Here is a 19,373-nt window from a genome sequence, read left to right as displayed (position 1 = left end):
ATGGGCGGGATTTAGGCCTGTGACACCCCCCACGTTCCCTCAGGGGAGACCAGGGGGCTTCCAGTGGTGGCTTGGTCATTGCCGGGCTGGGTGCAGATGTCAGGGGGATGTAGCAAAAGCCCTCACCTCCCATCAAGCCAGCTTGGGAACCTGGGCCCTTGCTGCAGCTTAGTGGTTGTCACTGGGTTGGCTGTGAGTGTCAGGGGGGTGTGGCCAAGGCCCTTGGCCCCCCACTGCCCTAGCTCAGGAGATCTCATGCACTTCCTGCGGCGGCTCAGTGGTCACTGCTGGGCTGGCTGCAGGTGTGGTGGGGGCATGGCCAAGGCCCAAGGCCCCCACTGCCCCAGCTCAGGAGAGCCCAGAGCGCTTCCTGAGGTGGCTGGGTGGTCATCGCTGGGCTGGTTGTTCGTGTGGGGGGGCATAACAAAGGTCCTCGTCCCCCCAGCGCCCCAGCTTGGGAGAGCCCAAGGTGCCTCCTGCAGCGGCTCAGTGGGTGGTTGCGCTTATCGAAGGGGTGTGGCTGCACTTGTCAAGGCGGTGTGGCCAAGGCCCTCAGACCCTACTCTCGGGACTGGTTGCAGGTGTCAGGGGACACAGCAGAGGCCCCTGACCCTCTCCCCTTTCTGGTTTGGGAGCCCAGGGGACTTCCGGTCCTTCTAGGTGTTATAGGTGTTCTTTGATGAAATGAGACCTTTACTAGTTAATATGAAACTCTGTCCCTGGTTGTGGTTACTTTGTTTTTTCTTTCAGTTCAGTGTTGGATTATTTGCTGTTCCCACCACTCAAACTCTGTGCTGGAACTAAATTTGTTGCCCTTTGCTTATTTCTGAAATGGGGGAACTTCCTGTGGGGACCAGCACTTGAACTCTGTGGTTGAGCTAAATTGCTGCTTTGCTGCTGATTCTCTGGGAAAGGCTTTTTATGCAGCTCAGGTTTTAATGGTTGCCTTTATAAGTACTTCCAGTTCTAGTGAAATCCAGTGCACCTGGGTTGTGTAGAAACACTGGTCTGGGCCTGAGTCTTTTCATCAAACTGTACCCCATGCAATTCTATATTCCTGACCAGTCTCCACTGAGTGGTCCTACGCTCTTTGGGGGCAGATCAGCTGTCCTTGCTGTGCCCCAGTGTTCCCCTGGTGGACCCGTCTCCCCCACCGCCTGTGTTCCAAACACTTCCCGTGGGATGGGCCATGCTCCAGTCCCTTGCGATGACTCACCGGTCTCTGAATGGCTCCTTTCTTTCAGTTGTTGTGGCTCCTTGGACCTATGTGGGTCCATGGGAACCCTATTATTGGTATTGCTGGCCTGGAGGCCACCAAGGCCCTCTTCTCCCCTGCTGCCTCCAAGCAACTTCATCTGAAAGGCAGAGCTGTGACTTTTTTTCAGCTCCTGCTCTGTGTGCTCAGCAGCTCCAGCCTGGAAGCGACTGGAATTGGGGATTCGAAACAGTTGGAGGCCATGGCAGATCTCTTTGCTAAATCTTTGAAGACATCATGCTATGTTTTCATCCATAGAAAATAAAGTTACAGAACAGTGTATGTGACATAACAACTTACACATAAATTATTTGTAAGGGTGTTTATGTTTGTGCCTTAACATTTCTGGAAGCACAAAAGTAAAACTATTACTAGAAGTTTCCACAAGAAAACAATTGCAAGGAAAGGGGCTTTAGTGTTTTCTTATATGATTTGTGAACTGTTCAAATTTAGTCAGTTGTTTTATTATTGAGTTTGGAGAGTTCATTATGTATTCTGGATTTATCAGATATATGATTTGCAAATATATTTTCTCAGCTTGTGATTTGTCTTTTCATCTTAATAGTGTATTTTAAAGAGCAGATGCTTCTAATTTTTATGAGGGGCAATTTATCAATTTCTTTTATGGATCATGCTTTTGGTGTCATATATAAGAAATAATTGCCTAACAACTTTTTCTTCTAGAAGTTTTATAATTTTAGGCTTTACATTTAGGTCTTTGATACATTTTGAGCTAATTATTATATATGGTTTGAAGTGTGTGTCAAAATTTCATTGCATATAAATATCCAATTGTTCTGGTACCATTTGTTGAAAAGACTATCATTTCTCCACTAAAAATGCCTTTGCACCTTGTTGAAAATCAGCTGTCTACATGTTCTGTCTTTTTTTGGACTCTCTATTCTATTCCATTGATTGTTTTACCTCTTTTGACATCAATATCACATTGTCTTAATTACTGTAGCTGTGTGGATCTTGAAATCAGGTAGAACTCCAACTTTATTCTTCTTTTTCAAAGTTGTTTTGGCTCTTCTAGATCCTTTCCATTTCCATATGAATTTTAGAATCACCTGGTCAATTTCTACAATAAAGTTGACTGTGACTTTGAGAATGCAATGAGTCAACAGATTACCTAGGGAAAAACTAACATTTTAACAATATTAAGTCTACTGATCCATGAACAAGGCACATCTACCATTTATATAGATCTTTAATCACTCTCAACTATGTTCTGAAGTTTTCAGTGTATGGATTTTTCACCTCTTTTGTCAGATTTATCCTTAAGTAATTCATATTTTTTATTATAAAATTTATATTACAAAATTTTTCATATATTTTATTATAGAGAAATACAGCGGATTTTTGTATATTGAGTTTATATCTTCAACCTTACTTAACTCCTTTTTTCTACTAGTTAGATGATGTAATGATCATGTCATGAACCATAACCCTTTTACTTCTTCCTTTCTATCACTGTTTCTTGCTTGATTGCACTGCCTAGAATCAGATCAATGTTGAATAGAAGTGGTGAGTGTGGATATCCTTGCCTTGTTCTTGACAATAGGAGGAAAGCAGCATTCAGCACCAAGTATGATTTTAGCTGTTGTTTTTTTCTTAGATATCCTTTATCAGGGTAAGGACACTGACATCTATACCTACTTTGCTGAGACTTTTTAATCAGGAATGAATACTAGATCCTGTCAAATACTTTTTCTGTATCTACTGAGATGATCATATGGCTTTTGATAATATGGTGAAGTATATTGATCGATTATTGATTGTTAAACTAACTTGAATTCCTAAAATAAAGCCTACTTAGTCATGATATGTTCTCCTTTTTAATATATTACCAGGTTCTATTTGCTAAAATTTAGTTTAGAATTTTTACATCTACATTCATGAATGATATTGTACTGCAGTTTTCTTTGTCTGGTTTTGGTGTCAAGGTAATGCTGAATGTTTTAGGTGGGAGGGTGAATCAGGTCCCCATTACTCCATCTTACCCAGAAGAAGTAATCTGCTAAATAGTTATTATGTTATTATCTCATCTACTCCTTCCAAGCCTAGGAAGTATGTATCATTATTACCATCATTTTATATACGGGGAAAATGGGGAATGGGGAAAACCTCAGGCTCAGAGAACAAGGTGGCACAGTTCTTTCTAATCTGGAACTAGGATTTGAATCAAGACTGTATGAATCTAAAACTCACTCTCTTAATCTCCTACTATACTGTATTACTTAAGAAGTATTCAAAAAGATTTTCTTTATTCTCTAGGATGTCTTTTCACTCTATTGTTTCTTTTGCTGTGCAGAAGCTTTTTAGTTTGATATAATCCCATTTGTTTATTTTTCCTTTTGTTGCCTGTGCTTTTAGGGTGTTATTCATAAAGTCATTGCCCAGTCCTAAATCCCAGAGCGTTTCCCCTATGTTTTCTTCTATGAGTTTTAAAGGTTCAGGCCTTATATTTAAGTCTCTAATCCATTTTGAGTTGACTTTGGTATATGGTGAGAGGTATGGATGAAGTTTCATTCTTCTACAAATGGACATCCAGTTTTCCCAGCACAATTTATTGAAGAGGCAGTCTTTTCCCCAATATATGTTCTTGGTGCCTTTGTCAAAGATCAGTGGCTCTAAACATGTGCGTTGATTTATGCGTTCTCTATTCTGTTCTGTTGGTCCACGTGTCTTTTTTTATGCCAGTACCGTGGTTTTGTTACTATAGATTTGTAATAGGGTTTGAAGTCAGGAAGTGTAATGCCTCTTGCTTTACTTTTTTTTGCTCAGGATTGCTTTGGCTATTTGGGATCTTTTGATGTTCCATATGAATGTTAGGATTGTTTTTTCTATTTCTGTGAAGAATGTCATTGGTATTTTGAGGGGAATCGCAGTGAATTTGTAGATGGCTTTGGGTATTATGGACATTTTTACTGCATTGATTCTACCAATCCACGAACAAAGAATGTCTTTCCATCTTTTAACATCTTCTTTACTTTCTTTCAGAAGTGAATTGTAGTTCTCAATGTAAAGATCTTTCACCTCTTTGGTTAGATTTATTCCTAGGTATTTTATTTTATTTTATTTTATTTGGTGTCTACTGTAAATGGGCTTGCTTTCTTGATCTTTTTTTCTTCTAGTTTGTTGTTGGAGTATAAAAACGCTACTGATTTTTGCATGTTGATTTTGTATCCTGCAACCTTACTGAATTCATTTATCAGCACTAAGAGTTTTTTGATAGAGCTCTTGGGTTCTCTCTATATAGAATCATGTCATCTGAGGAGAGGGACAATTTGATTTCCTCTTTGCCTATTTGGATGCCCTTTATTTCTTTCTCTTGTCTAATTGCTCTGGCAAGTACTTCCAATACTATGTTAAACAGGACTGGAGGAAGTGGCATTCTTGTCTTGTTCCTGATCTTAAGGGGAAAGCTTTCAGCTTTTCCCCATTCAGGATGATATCGGCGGTAGGTTTATTGTATACAGCTTTTATTATATTGAGATCCCTTCCGTCTATACCTAATTTGTTAAGAGTCTTTATCATGAAGGACTGTTGAATTTGGGAGAAAATATTTGCAAACTACACAAGCAACAAGGAATTAATACCCAGAATATACAAAGAGCTCAAACAACTTTACAGCAGAAAAAAACAAATAATCCAATTAAAAAATGGGCAAAGGAGCAGAATAGACATTTCTCAAAGGGAGAAATACAAATGGCCAACAGGTATATGAAAAAATGCTCAACATCATTAATCATCAGGGAAATGCAAATCAAAACCACTCTGAGATATCACCTCACCCCAATCAGACTGGCTATTACAAAAAAGACAGAGAATTACAAATGCTGGTGAGAATGTAGAAAAAGAGGAACACTCCTGCACTTTTAGTGGGACTGTAAATTAGTACAGCCATTATGGAGAACTGTATGCAGGTTCCTTAAACAGCTACAGATAGAACTTCCATATGATCCAGCAATCCGACTAGTGGGGATATATCCAGAGGACTGGAAAACATCAGATTGAAGGGATGTCTTCACTCCCATGTTTACTGCAGCTTTATTTACAATAGCTAGGCCATAAGATGGAACCAACCAAAATGTCCATTGATGGATGACTGGATAAGGAAACTGTGGTATGATACTCAGACATAAAATAGAATGAAATTCTACCATTTGCAGCAATGTGTATGAGCCAGGAGAAAATTATTCTAAGTGAAACAACACAGGTACAGAAAGAGAAATAACGCATTTTCTCACTCATAACTGGGAGCTGAATCCATAAATAAACAAGTGAACAATAAAGAGAAACAGAAAGAAAGAAACAAACAACAATCACAGTAATACACTGAACTTTTAGAAAACTAGAGGTAGAAAAGGGGAGGTGGAGGAGGGGGGCTAATGAGGAATTGGTCAATGGACAGAAAGGATGATTGCATACTGTAATGATGAATAAGCTAACTATACTGATCTAACCACCACACATTGTACACAATTATTGAAAATCAACATTGCACCCACCTGTATGTATGATTAGATAAATAAATAAATAAAAATTGTTTAGAACAATGAGCATAATACACGATATAAATAAAATAAAAGGAAATCTCTCAATTGACACATGCAAAAAAGATTTTCTTTAAACACACAGATTGATTTTTTTCATTAAGAAAAAGCATTATGTCTCCAAAAGACCCAAGCAGTCTGATCTAGATCCCATGTCTTAATCACTGAAGTATTTGTTGAAAAAAATGAATGAGATGCCATAATTTCTTATAATCTGAGTCAAGATCTATATAAACTATTAACTATTGAATATACTGAAAACATGACTTAAGAAAAGGCAGCTTAAATCCAGCTAGGATATTGTAGTCCCAAACGGACAACCAAACAATAACAACAACAATAGATACCACCATGATAAAATTTTATCTAATCTTTTAACCTTTTCACCACATTGTGAAGTAGATATTACTATACACATTTTATAGATGAGGAAATCTGATACACAATATCATTAATAAACTTGCTTAATGTCTGCCACCCCTTAAGCAGCAGAACAGGTATTCAAACTCAATTCTCTGCAGCTCCAGAATAGTCTTTTAAAATTTGTATGTGGTTTTTTGTTTGTTGTTTAGATTATATTGTTGTCAACCCTAAGAAACAAGAAAACTGCCAAGAGTCTTTGGGGAACAAGGAAATTCCAACATCAGATTTTAGCAGAGCTCAGTGCCAAATAAATTGGAGCTCAGCTTTGATGGTAATGATGGCAAGCAGGGCTTTCTCAATCTCTGACTGGATTAAACCTACTTTGCTTCCTTTCTGAAGCAAGTTTTCCTACCATAAAACAAGCTGAGTGCTTTTTCTATATTTCTGATGATCTACAGTGGGCACAGCTCAATTAGCTTGGACTACTAGCCATTGGCTATGACACAGAATACTTCTTAAGAGTAAGATGGGAGGACAAAGAATAACAACTATTCAAATAATTCCAGCCATAAGGCAAGATGGTGTAGAGGTCAAGAGCCTGGGTTCGTGAGGAGACTGCCAATACCTATTTTGCCTCGTACTAGCTGTGAGACCTTGGGAAAGTTATTTAACCTCTCTGGGCTTCATCCCATCTATAAAATGGGATGATAATTTTACCTCTCATGGGGTTAAGGATTAAAAGACAAATTACAGGAAAATTGTTTAGAATAGCACCTGACAGTGGGTAGACACTATTTAAATTTTGCTATCAATATTACTATCATTCCTATAGTAATTGAACAGGGAAAAAATTACATATCTTAAACAGGCACTTCAGAGATTCTTTAGTATAAAGAACATATTTGTGAATAACTCTTATGCTTCTAATGCCTATACAAGTATATTTAAAAACACAGTGCTATAAATATGACATATCTATATTAGTATCCTAAAAATGACTTTGGAAACTGATTTCTAGCATCTTCTAGAAGTAGGCAAACAATTTTTAAAACACCCAGATAGTTAGACACAATTCATTAAAATAAAGCAAATTACTCAATTCTACTAAAGCAGTATTAAATACCTACTGTGTGCTCAGAACTATGCAGTATTCTATAGGGATATACAAGATCTAGACCCTACTCTCAAGAAGCTTAAAATATTAAAGAATAAAAAATACATATATAGAATAGATAAATAAGGCAATGTACAAGTAAATGTCAGTGAGTAGCACATAACAATAGAAGGAAGGAATTCTCAAGTACCATTAAAATTTATGAGTACAATCTATAGGATAAAAAAAAATTATCGACATGTGTGTCTAGTGCCATTCCTAATGCTAGCACCAAGAACAAGTTCAAATGACTGGTATATTATAATATTATAAGTTATTAATGAATTACTTGAACAAAAAGGAAAAGAGGGTATTTGATCATTTCCACTGTAACTTACTGTTGCTATTTTGGTCGCAAGAAAGTTCTCCCTTTCTTCATCTACCTTAATTTCATGTCCAGTTTTAAATAATTCAAGCATTTTGGGGATGTCACGGCCAATGGAATCTGGTTAGAAAAATAAAAAATCCAAAATTATCACTACATCTAAACAAGTTGCAAAAAGTACTGAACATGTATCCCATGGGAAGATACAGCAAAAAGGTAGTGGCAGACAGACTTTAGGGTGAGTCCTATGATCCCTGTTTCCTGGTGTTCATGCTCCTGTGTGATCTCTCACTGAGTGTGAATGACACCTGCAACTTGCTTCTCACCAAGAGACATAATGATTGTGTGTACATGATTATCTCACATACAACTATAATACCTGTCTTGGAGAGGACTCTCTTCCATCCTGACTTAAAGAAGCAAGCTGCAGTGTTGTGAGCTGCCATATGGAGAGGACTACAGGGCAAAAGGTTGAGAGCAGGCTCAGGTTAAAAGCCAGCAAGAAACTGAAGCCCTCAGTTCCGCAGCCTGAAAGGAACTGAATTCTGCCAACAACGTTGTTAGTCTGGAAGTAGATCCATCCCCAGTCAAGTCTCAGATGAAACCACAACCCTGACAAATACTTTGACTGGAGCTTTGTGAGACCCTTAAGCAGAGGACCCAGCTGAGCTGGACATACAGTCATGACACAAAGAAATGGTAAGAAATAAATGAGTTGTTTTTAAGCCACTAAGTCTGTAGTAATATTGTTTCACCTTACAGATAACTAATGAATAAGTACATGCAATAATGATACTTACCATACTTTAAAAACATAGATGAAAAATTAACATCTATATAATAATCTATGACAAAAGCTAACAGTGGAGTCTTGAAATCTTTTAAGAACTTCTTGCCTACCTTTGTGCAGAATTTACCTGACCCGCCTTACTACAAAGAAGTGAAGGAACTAGAAAGCAGCAAGATTTAGCAGTGGAAACAATATCACAGTGAATGAAAGTCTGGAAGCAGCTCATTACTGCACAAATGGTTATAGAACTGGCATGAGAAGAGTTAAGAACTGAAACTTAATTTATTGGGTTCTAATGTCACTTTGTCCTCTATTAGGGAAAAAAAAGAGGCAACAAAATACAGTAAGGAGAAAAATGGAGTCAGGATAAACATTAAGAATTTTCAAAGGAACATACAGGAAAATCCAAAGATAAACTATACCCTCCTAAGATTTAGCCATTATTTTAACTCTAATACACAAAATGTGTATTTTTAATAATCCACTTTACCATAACTTAACTTGAAAACTTTTAATTCTGTTCATAGAAAATGTGAATTATTTGAAGGGTAAGATATACAATGAAGAACGTGCCACTAAAGAGACAACACTCCCACTGTGCCTCCAGCAAGTTTTCCTCTGATGAGTCAATATGAAGATCTCATTATATAGAGTGCACAACATACCCCCAACGTACATTACTTCTAAGGATTATCTCAGAAATTGTTCAGTATGACTCAGGAGCACTTTACTTGCAAATGAAAGCAATTACCTGCAAGGAGCTTACACTCTAATTGGGAGATAAGGGACATGCAGATGGAACTATTACTGAAAAATACTGTTTTTTTCAGTATCACATTCTGATGTAACTGAATACTAAACAGTACGACAGACAGCATAATAATAAACAGTAAGATGCTAACAAAGACACCTGGTTAAACCATCTATATCTCTAAACTTCTTAGATATATTTTTAAAAAGTTACATTTTTAGAAGAACAGTGACTTGTGCATAGTAAAAGCTCAAGATTTGGTGGCTGACCTGAATCTATACCCACAACACTGGCTTCCTACTGTCACTACAGTCTACGCTCCTACCAAAGGCCATCCTTCTTCGTTTGTGCACTGAATCCCATTTCTCACCTATAAAGGGACAATGCTCCTCTCTCCTCTCCTCTACATTGTCAATTTTCTGTTTTCCTAGATAATCTTCACTAGCTTCTAAACTTGCTGTAAAATCTCCCATCTTGAAATAAAACAAAACAAACAAGCCTCCTATGACTTCACATTGCTTTCCAGATACTATCTAACACTTCTCCTAAGAGCATAAGTTCTCAAAAAGAGCTGCCTATCCTTTCTGTTTCTACTTCCTCTCCTTCCATCTTCCCTCATACCTACTTCAATCAGGTTATCATTCCCATTACTCCACTGAAAATAATCTTGTCAAGGTCACCAGTGACCTTCACACTGGCAAATCCAATAGTCATTTCTCAGTGTTCCTCTGATTTAACCTGTCAGCAACAGTTCAGAGTATCACTTTCCTCTTCCTACAATATCTTAACTTGTCCTCAGAAACACTATTCTCATTGGCTGTCCCATTTCATTTTTACTAGCTGATCCACCCTCACTTAGCTGACTTCCAAAGGCTGAACTACCTCAGAGCTCAGGCACTGACCTCTTTTGTTCCATCCATGCACACCTCCACAGGTGATTGCATCCAGGCATATGGCTTTAAATACCATTTATCCAGTGATGCATGCTAAATGTATATCTCCAGCTACAACCTCTCTCATGATTTCCAACCATCTACTTGATATCTCCACCTAGATGCAGGCAGGTAATTAGTAAGGAGTAGTTAGACAAATGTTTGCTGGAAGAATGAACAAATAAATGACTTCATAATTTTGAGTCTGATAGCACAGTGATGTAATGGTAATAAAGTAGGAAATAGGACTTAAGAAGGAAAGAGAAATAGTTCTTCATGAAAACACACTGAAGCGAAGGTGCTGAGGGAATACTTAAAAAATATATTCATATATAGTTAGAAATAAGAAATTAGAAAAACTGATTGGGGATGATGATGCAGATTTGAGTTTTTAAGCCAGTTCCATCCTCAAACACAAATAAAACCTCCTTCCTTTTATTATATTTATTTATATCTTTTTCTTACTCTTTTAACCAAATCATGTTGATATTAATTAGTATTTCCTTAATGACCAAGATGTTTTGCATCATTTCATGTGCTTAATGGCCAATTGTATATCCTCTTTTGCAAAGTATCTGTTCAATTCTCTTGCCCCCTTTTTAAAAATTTAGGTTGATAATCTTATTGAATTATAAGAGTTCTTTATATATTCTGGATACAAGTCCTATGTCAGATATATATGTGGCAAATATTTCCTCCCAATCTGTGGATGACATGATCTTTTCATTTTCTTAGTGGCATCTTCCCATGAGCAAAAGTTGTTAATTCTGATAAAGTCCATTTTAGCAATTTGTTATTCTATGCCTCATGCTTTTTGTGTCCTAAGAAATCTGTCTAAGCCAACGCTATAAAGATTTTTCTCAGAAAATTTTCTTCCAGAATTTCCTGGCTTTAGCCCACACATTTAGGTCTGTGATTCACTTAGACTTAAATTTTGTCTTTGGTGTGAGGAAAGGGATATACAGATATTTCAGCACCATTTATTGAAAAAACTATTCTTTCTCCATATAGTCTTGGCACCTTTGTCAAAAATATTTTGACCGTATAGGTTTAGGTACATTTCTGAACTCTCAATGTTTGATCCATATTCATCTATCCTTAACATCATATCACTGTCTCACTGTCTCAGTTACTGTAGCTCTATAGAAAAATCTTAAGTAAGGTAGTGCAAGTCCTCCAACTTTGTTCTCCCTTTTTAAAATCAGCTTTTCTACTCTAGGTCCTATATATTTCCATTTAAATATTAGAATAAGCTTATCAATTTCTTTTTTTTAAAAAAAAAAGCTTTCTGTGAGCTTTATTAGGATTACATTAAATCTACAGAAAAATTTGGGAAGAATTTCATTTTAACAATATTATGCCTTAAAATCCATAGCTATGGTATATTTCTCCATTTATTTAGGTATTCCTTAAAGTTTCAGGAACATTTAGCAGTTTTCTATGAATAAGTCTTACACAACTTCTGTTAAATTTATTCCTAAATATTTTATTTGATTTTTTGTGCTCATGAATAGACCTTTTTTTTCATTTTTCTAAAATTTTTTATTTATTTTTTATTGAAGCATAATTGATTATACATATTTTGGGAGTACAATATTGACTATCATTATTTGTGTACCATAATGTGATAATGAAATCATTATTATTGGCATATTCATTATTACAAATTATAATTATCGTCTGTGCCCCTTACCCAATTTTTCTTTAAACTCCCTCTTTCTCCTCCTTTCCCACTGCTAGTAACCATTGATTTATTCTCTCCTTCTGAGAGTTCAACATATTACTGTGGTCTTTCTTTTCTTTCTCTCTTTCCTTCTCTTCTTTCTGTCTTTTCTCTTTCTCTTCTTTCTCCTTTCTCTTTCTTTCTCCCAGCAGAGGGATTGCTGGATCATATGGTAATTCTATCTGTAGTTATTTGAAAAACCCCCATACTGTTTTCCATAATGGCTGTACTATTTTACAGTCTCACCAAAACACTGTAAAAGAGTTCCCCTTTCTCCACATCCTCACCAGCATTTGTTATTCTGTCTTTTTAATAATGACCAATCTAAGTGGAGTGAGGTGATATCTCAAAGTGGATTAGATTTGCATTTCCCTGATGATTAGCGATGCTGAGCATTTTTTCATGTACCTGCTGGCCATTTGTATGTCTTTCTTTGAGAAATGCCTATTCAGCTCCATTACCCATTTTTTAATTGGATTATTTGTTGTTTTTTTGGTTTTTGACCATGAAGTTGTTAGAGTTCCTTATATATTCTGGATATTAATCCTTTGTCACATGTGTAGTTTGCAAATATTTTCTCCCATTCTGTAGGGTGTCTTTTCCGTGCTGTTGTTTCCTTTGCTGTGCAGAAGCTCTTTAGTTTGATATAATCCCATTTGCTTAGTTTTTCTTCTATTGCTTGTGTTTTTGTGGTCTTATCCATAAAGTCTTTGCCTCATTCTACTTCCTGGAGTGCTTCCCCTGTGTTTTCTTTTAGCGGTTTGTGGTTTCAGGTCTTATACTTAAATGTTTAATCCATTTTGAGTTGAATTTGGTATATGGCAAGAGGTACAAGTCTATTTTCATCCTTCTACATATGGATGTCCAATTTTCCCAGCACCATTTATTGAAGAGGGAATCTTTTCCCCAATGTTTGTTCTTGGTGCCTCTGTCAAAGATCAGTTGGCTGTGGGTTGGTTTCTGCATTCTCTATTCTGTTCCATTGGTCCAGTGTCCATTTTTATGCCAGTACCATGCTGTTTTGTTTACTACTATAACTTTGCAGTATAATGTGAAGTCAGGTAGTGTTATGTGTCTGGCTTTATTTTTTTTGCTCAGGATTGCTTTGGATATTCATGGTCTTTTGTTGTTCCATATGAATGTTAGGATTATTTTTTTCTATTTCTGAGAAGAATGTCATTGCTATTTAGACGGGGATTGCATTGAATCTGTAGATTGCTTTGGGTAATGTGGACATTTTTGCAGTGTTAATTTTTCTAATCCAAGAGCATGAAATGTATTTCCACCTTTTTGTGTCCTCTTAAATTTCTTTTTCAGTAGTTTTGTAGTTCTCACTGTAGATGTCTTTCACTTCCTTGGTTAAATTGATTCCTAGGTTTTTATTTTTTTGCGACTATTGTAAATGGGCTTGCTTTCTTGATTTCTTTTTCTGTTAGTTTGTTATTTGATTATAAAAACACTACTGATTTTTGCATGTTGATTTTGTATTCTGCAACAATACTGAAATTGTTATCAACTCTAAGAGTTTTTTGGTAGTCTTTAGGTATTTCTGTATATAGGATTATGACTATAAGGACAGTTTGACTTGCTTTTTTCCAATCTGGATGCCCTTTATTTCCTTCTCTTGCCTGATTGCTCTGCCTAGTACTTCTAATACTATGTTAAATAGGAGAGGTGAGAAAGAGCATCCTTGTCTTGTTCCTGTTCTAAAGGGAAAGGCTTTCAGCTTTTCTCCATTTAGGACCATATTGGTGATTTGTCCATCGTATATGGCTTTGACTGTGTTGAAAGACTTTTCTTCTATATCTAATTTGCTGAGAGTCTTTATCATAAAAGGATATTGAATTCTGTTGAATACTTTTTCTGGGTCTACTGAGATAATCATATGGGTTTTGTCCTTGATTTTGTTGATATGGAGTATCACATTTATTGACTTGCATATGTTGAACCATCTATGCATCGCTGGGATGAATCCCACTTGATCATGGTGTATAATGTTTCTGATGTGTTGCTGTATTCTGATTATTAATATTTTGTAGAAGATTTTTGCATCTGTGCTCATCAGAGACATTGGTCTGTAGTTTTCTTTATTGCATCTTTGTCTGGTTTTGGTATCAGGGTGATATAGGCCTCACAGAGTGAGTTTGGAGGAGTGGCCTGTTTCAATATTTTTGAATAGTTTGAAGGAAATTGGCGTTAGTTCCTCTTTAAAGGTTTGATAGAATTCACCAGTAAAGTCCTGGGCTTTTCTCTGTTGGGAGACCACTGATTACTGCTTCAATCTCATTGCCTGTTACTGGTCTGTTCAGGTTTTCTGTTTCTTTTTAGTTCAGTCTTGGTAGCTTGCATGTGTCCAGAAATTTATGTTTCCTCCAAGTTTTCATATTTGTTGGCACATAATTGTTTATAATAGTCTCTAATAATTCTTTGTATTTCTGTGGTATCAGTTGTAATGTCCCGTTTTTCACTTCTGATTTGTTATTTGGGTCATCTTTTTTTTTTGTTACCCTAGCTAATGGTTTGTCTATTTTATTTTCCTATTCAAAAACCAATGTTTTGTTTCACTGATATTTTGTATCATTTTTTGGGTTTCTACTTCATTTAGTTTTGCACTGATCTTAATTATTTCTTCCCATCTACTACTTTTAGGTTTTGTTTGTTCTCATTTTTCTAGTTCTTTGAGGTGTAGCATTAGGTCATTTATTTGAAGTATTTCTATTCTTTTTGATGTAAGTGTTTATTGCAATAAATTTCCCTCTTAGTACTGCTTTTGCAGTATCCCACTGGTTTTGGTATGATGTGCTGTTATTTTCATTAGTTTCGAGAAATATTTTGAGTTCCTGTTTAATTTCTTATTGGACCCATAAGTCATTCAGGAGCCTGTTGTTTAATTTCCACGTATTTGTACAGTGTCTTGTGTTTCACTTGTTATTTATGTCCAGTTTTAATACACTGTGGCCTGAAAAGATATTTGAAATGATTTTGGTTTTTTAAAATTTGCTGAGACTTGATTTGTAACCTAACGTGTGGTCTATCCTGGAGAATGTTCCATGTGCTGATGAGAAGAATGTATATTCTGAAGTGGTTGGATGAAATGTTCTGCAAATATCTGCCAGGTCCAACTGCTCTAAGGTGTAGTTTAAATCCTGTGTTTCTCTGTTGATTTGATGCCTAGATGACCTGTCCAATGCTGAGAGAGGGGTTTCAGGTTCCCCACTATTATCATGTTGGGGTCTATCTCTTTTTTTAGGTCTTAATAGTGTTTGTTTTATATATCTGGGTGCTCCGGTGTTGAGTGCATTTATATTTGTGATTATTATGTGTTTTTGCTGGATAGATCTTTTTATCATGATATAGTGGCCTTGTCTCTTTTTATGGCTTTTGGTTTAAAATCTACTTTATCTAATGTAAGAATAGCTACTCCGGCTCATTTTTGGTTTCCATTTGCACGGTATATCTTCTTCTGACCTTTCACTTTTAGTCTGTCTTTGCAGGTGAGGTGAATCTCTTGAAGACAGCATATGTTGGGTCTAGCTTTTTAAACCAGTCAGTCTGTCTGTCTTTTGAATGGGGAGTTTAATCCATTTACATTTTGGGTTGTTATTGAGGGGTACTGTCTTACTCTTGGCATTTATTGCTTTTTGTTTAGATGTTCTAAATATCTTTTGTTCCTTTCTTCCCCTTTTATTATTCGTCTTCAATGTTTGTTAGTTCTTCAAGGTGGTAAGATTTAGATTCTTTCTCATTGTCATTTGCCTTTTTGTTTTACCAGCTGGTTTTGTTTTTTCTTGTGTATTCATATAGTGATTATCATGAATTTTTTGGATTCCAGATGCAGGATTCCCTTGAGAATTTCTTGCAGAGCTAGTCACGTGGTGGTGAACTCCTGCAGTTTTTGTTTGTCTAGGAAACACATTATTTCTCCTTCATTTCTAAAGGACAGCCTTGCAGGTATAATGTTCTTGGCTGACAGTTTTTTTCTTTTGGTATTTTGAATATATCATTCCATTTTCTTCTGGCCTGTAGAACTACAGTTGAGAAGTCTGCTATTAGTCTGATGGGGCCTCCCTTAAAGGTGACTTCATATTTTTCTCTTGCTGCTTTTAGAATTCTTTGTTTTCGAACTGTCAGTTTGACCATAATGTGTCTAGAGAGGATCTTTTTGGATTGAATCTGTTTGGGGATCTTTGAGCTTCCTGGATCTGAAGAACCATGTCTCTCCCTATATCTGAGAAGTTTTTTGTTATTATTTCATTGAATAGGCTTTCAGTGCCTTTTCTTTTCTCCTCCCCTTCTGGAATACCCATGATTTGGATATTTGTATGTGTAAAGTTGTCTGCTAGCTCTTGTAGATTTTCTTCATTTTTTTAAATACTGTTTTCCTTTTTTTTTTTTTTTTTTTGTCTGCCTGGGTTATTTTGAAAAGACTGTTTTTGAGATCTGAAATTCTTTTTTCTGCTTGCTCTAACCTGCTGCTTAAGCTTTCTGTTGTGTTTATTTCATTGAATAAATCCTTCTGTTCCAGGAGTTCTGCTACATTCCTTTTTGGGGTATTAATCTCTTTGTAAAATTCCTCTCTCATGTCCTGGATATTTTTTCTTACTTCATTATGTTCTCTAATTGAGTCTTCTATTATCTCTTCAAGTTTTCTTAAGATCGGTGCTTGGAATTCCTTTTCAGTTATCTCAAGGGCTTCCTGCTCTATGGGGTCTGGTACTTGAGAATTACTGTATTCCTTTGGTGGCATCATGTTTTCTTCTCTATTCATATTTCTAATATCTCTGTGTTGATGTCTGATCTTCTGGTAGAGCTGCAGTTTCGTCCATTACTCTGGAATGGGCTTTGAGGAGAAAGACTTTCTCCTTTACTTTCAGGCTCTGCTTGTGATTCTCCTTGAGTCAATGCTGTCAAGTGTGCAGCAGGCTGCCTGCACACTGGTCCCGGCTGCTACTGTAGAAATGAGTGAGCTACTTACAGCAGCAGTAGCTGTGGCGGTGACTGTGGTGGACCACACATGCAGAAGCTGTGTTTGTGGTGCTCTTATGCCTTCTGTTCAGGTAATGGGAGGCTGCCTGCAGCTTTCAGCTGGGTCTCCAGTCACGGGAGGCTCTCCTACCTTCTAAGTGGGCTGCTCCTGGATTTTGCGAATGTACCTGTTTTATAAATTTCATTTTGATTATCAGTTGTTAGTAAGTAGAAATACAGTTAAATTTTTTATATTGATCATGTATCCTGTAACCTAGCTAAATTCATTTATTAGAATTCACTTACTAAAGTATCTTAGGGTATCATCTGGGAATAAAGACAGTTTTATTTCTTTCCCATATAGTATGCTCTTTATTTCACTGACTTCATTGTACTCGATGTTGAACATAAGTGGTGAGAGCAGAGATCTCTTATTCCTGAACTAGATAGAAGCATTTCATCTTAATAGTATCACCATTAAGAATGTTGCTTTTTCATAGATGTGCTTTGTCAAGTTTAGGAAGTTCACTTTTATTTCTAGTATTCTGAGAGTTCATATCATAAATGAGTGTTGAGTTTTGTTAAATGCTTTCTCTGCATCTAGCAAAGTGATCTTAAGGTCTTTATCCTTTATTCTATTAACACGGTATATTATATTGATGTTCAGATATTAAACCAACTTTGTCTTCCTGGAATAATCCTCCTTGGTTAAGGTGTATTAACCTTTATATAATTACATATATATATATATATATTTTTTTTTTTTTTTGCTAGATTCAATTTGATAATATTTCGTTAAAAATTTTTTTTTCTTTTATGCTCATGAGGAATACTGGTCTGTACGTTTCTTGTTATATCCTTATCTAGTTTTGATATTAAGGTAATGCTTAACACATAAATTAAGTTGGTAAGTGTTCCTTCCTATTTTTCAAAAGAGGTTGTGATGGGTTGGCATTATTTCTTCCTTAAATGCTGAACAGAATTCACCAGTGGGAAGTCATGTGGGCCTGGACTTTCACTGGGGGAACTTATTAATTAAAACTTCAATTTCTTTACTTCCAATAGATTTTCTTAGATTTTTCTATTTCTTCCAGACACTTTTGGTAATTTGTGTCTTTTAAGGAATGTGCCCATTTCATAGAAGTTGTCACATTCATTGGCATAAAGTTGTTCAAAATATTGCCTTATAATATCTAAGGGATATGTATTGATGTCCTTCCCCCTTTCATTCCTGATATTGATAATCTGTGTCTTCCCTCTTTTCTTTTTTAAATCAGTGCAGCTAGTTTTATCAACTTTATTATCTTTTCAAGGAATCAGTTTGCTTCCCTTGATTTTCTCTATTGTTTGTCCTTTTTCTATTTCAATTACTTCTACTCTGATTTTTATCACTTTCTTCCTTCTACTAACTTTGGGTTTAATTTGCTTCTTTTTTTCTTAAGGTAAAAGCTTAGAACAATGCTTGTAAACATTCTTCTTTTCTAATTTAACCTTTAAAGCTATAAATTTCCCTCTAAGTTCTGCTTCAAGCTGCATCCCACAAGTTTTGATATATTGTGTTTTCATTGTCATTCAGTTCAAGACACTCTAATATCTTCTTTGATCTGTGAGTTACTTACTAGTGGGTTGTTTAATTTTAATATATTTGGAGATTTCTCATGATTACTGATTTCTAATATAATTCAGATGTGATTAGAAAGCATACTGTGCATGGCTTCAATTCTTTTAAATTAATAAATTTAAGAGTTAGTAAAGACTTGTCTTATAACTCAGCAAATGGTCTACACTGGTGAATGTTCAATGTATACCTGGAAAATATATACTAAACAACTCTTCCTGTTGTTGTATAAAATGTTCAATAGATATCAGTTAGTCCAGGTTGGTTGATAGTGTTGTTCAAATTTTTTATACTTTTACTGATTTTCTGTCTGTATGTTTTGAGTTACTGAGAAGAATATAAAAGTCTCTAACTTTACATGATGTTTAGCCTACTTCTCCTTTCAAATCTGTCAGATTTTGGTTCATGTATTTTGTGACTCTGCTTTTAGATGAGAATATCCTTTTATTATTATAGAATATCCATTTTTTTCTGTAGTAATATTCCTTGTCTTAAAAGTCCATTTTGTCTGATATTAATATAACCAATCAAACTCTCTAATACTTACTGTTTTCATGGTATACCTTTACCCATCATTTAGTTTTAGCCTATTTGTGTGTCTGAATATAAAGTGTGTCTGTTGTAGACAGTATATAGTTGGATTGCCTTTACCTCATCTTATAATCCCTGCCTTTTGGTTGCAATGTGTAGTCCATTTTCAATGAATGTAACTATGGCTATGGATGAATTTAGGTCTTTATTTTAATATGTGTTTCCTATTTGTCTCCTCTTGTTCGTTCCTCTGTTCCTCCTTTACTGCTGTGTTTTAAAAGCATTTATTTTAAAAGCATTTCTAGTGTATCATTTTTATTCCTCTTTTTCATTTTAAGCTATATCTCTGTGCATGTGTTTTTTACTTTCTCTAGAGATTACAATGTGCACATTTATTTATCACAAACT

General features: G+C 35.8%; 1 protein-coding gene across 1 annotated transcript in view; it reads right to left on the bottom strand.

Moving 5' to 3' along the window:
- Nucleotides 1-19,373, bottom strand: part of MRPL1 (mitochondrial ribosomal protein L1) — a 71,586-nt gene that overhangs the window by 11,874 nt on the left and 40,339 nt on the right. Inside the window, exon 7 of the mRNA XM_063108424.1 lies at nt 7,669-7,775. Within this exon, the coding sequence (XP_062964494.1) occupies nt 7,669-7,775 (107 nt within the window). The remainder of the gene's footprint in view (nt 1-7,668; nt 7,776-19,373) is intronic.

This window comes from Cynocephalus volans, chromosome 9 (genome assembly GCF_027409185.1).
Source record: "Cynocephalus volans isolate mCynVol1 chromosome 9, mCynVol1.pri, whole genome shotgun sequence".
NCBI classification, from domain to species: domain Eukaryota; kingdom Metazoa; phylum Chordata; class Mammalia; order Dermoptera; family Cynocephalidae; genus Cynocephalus; species Cynocephalus volans.
This window is presented reverse-complemented; position numbering and strand designations above follow the sequence as displayed.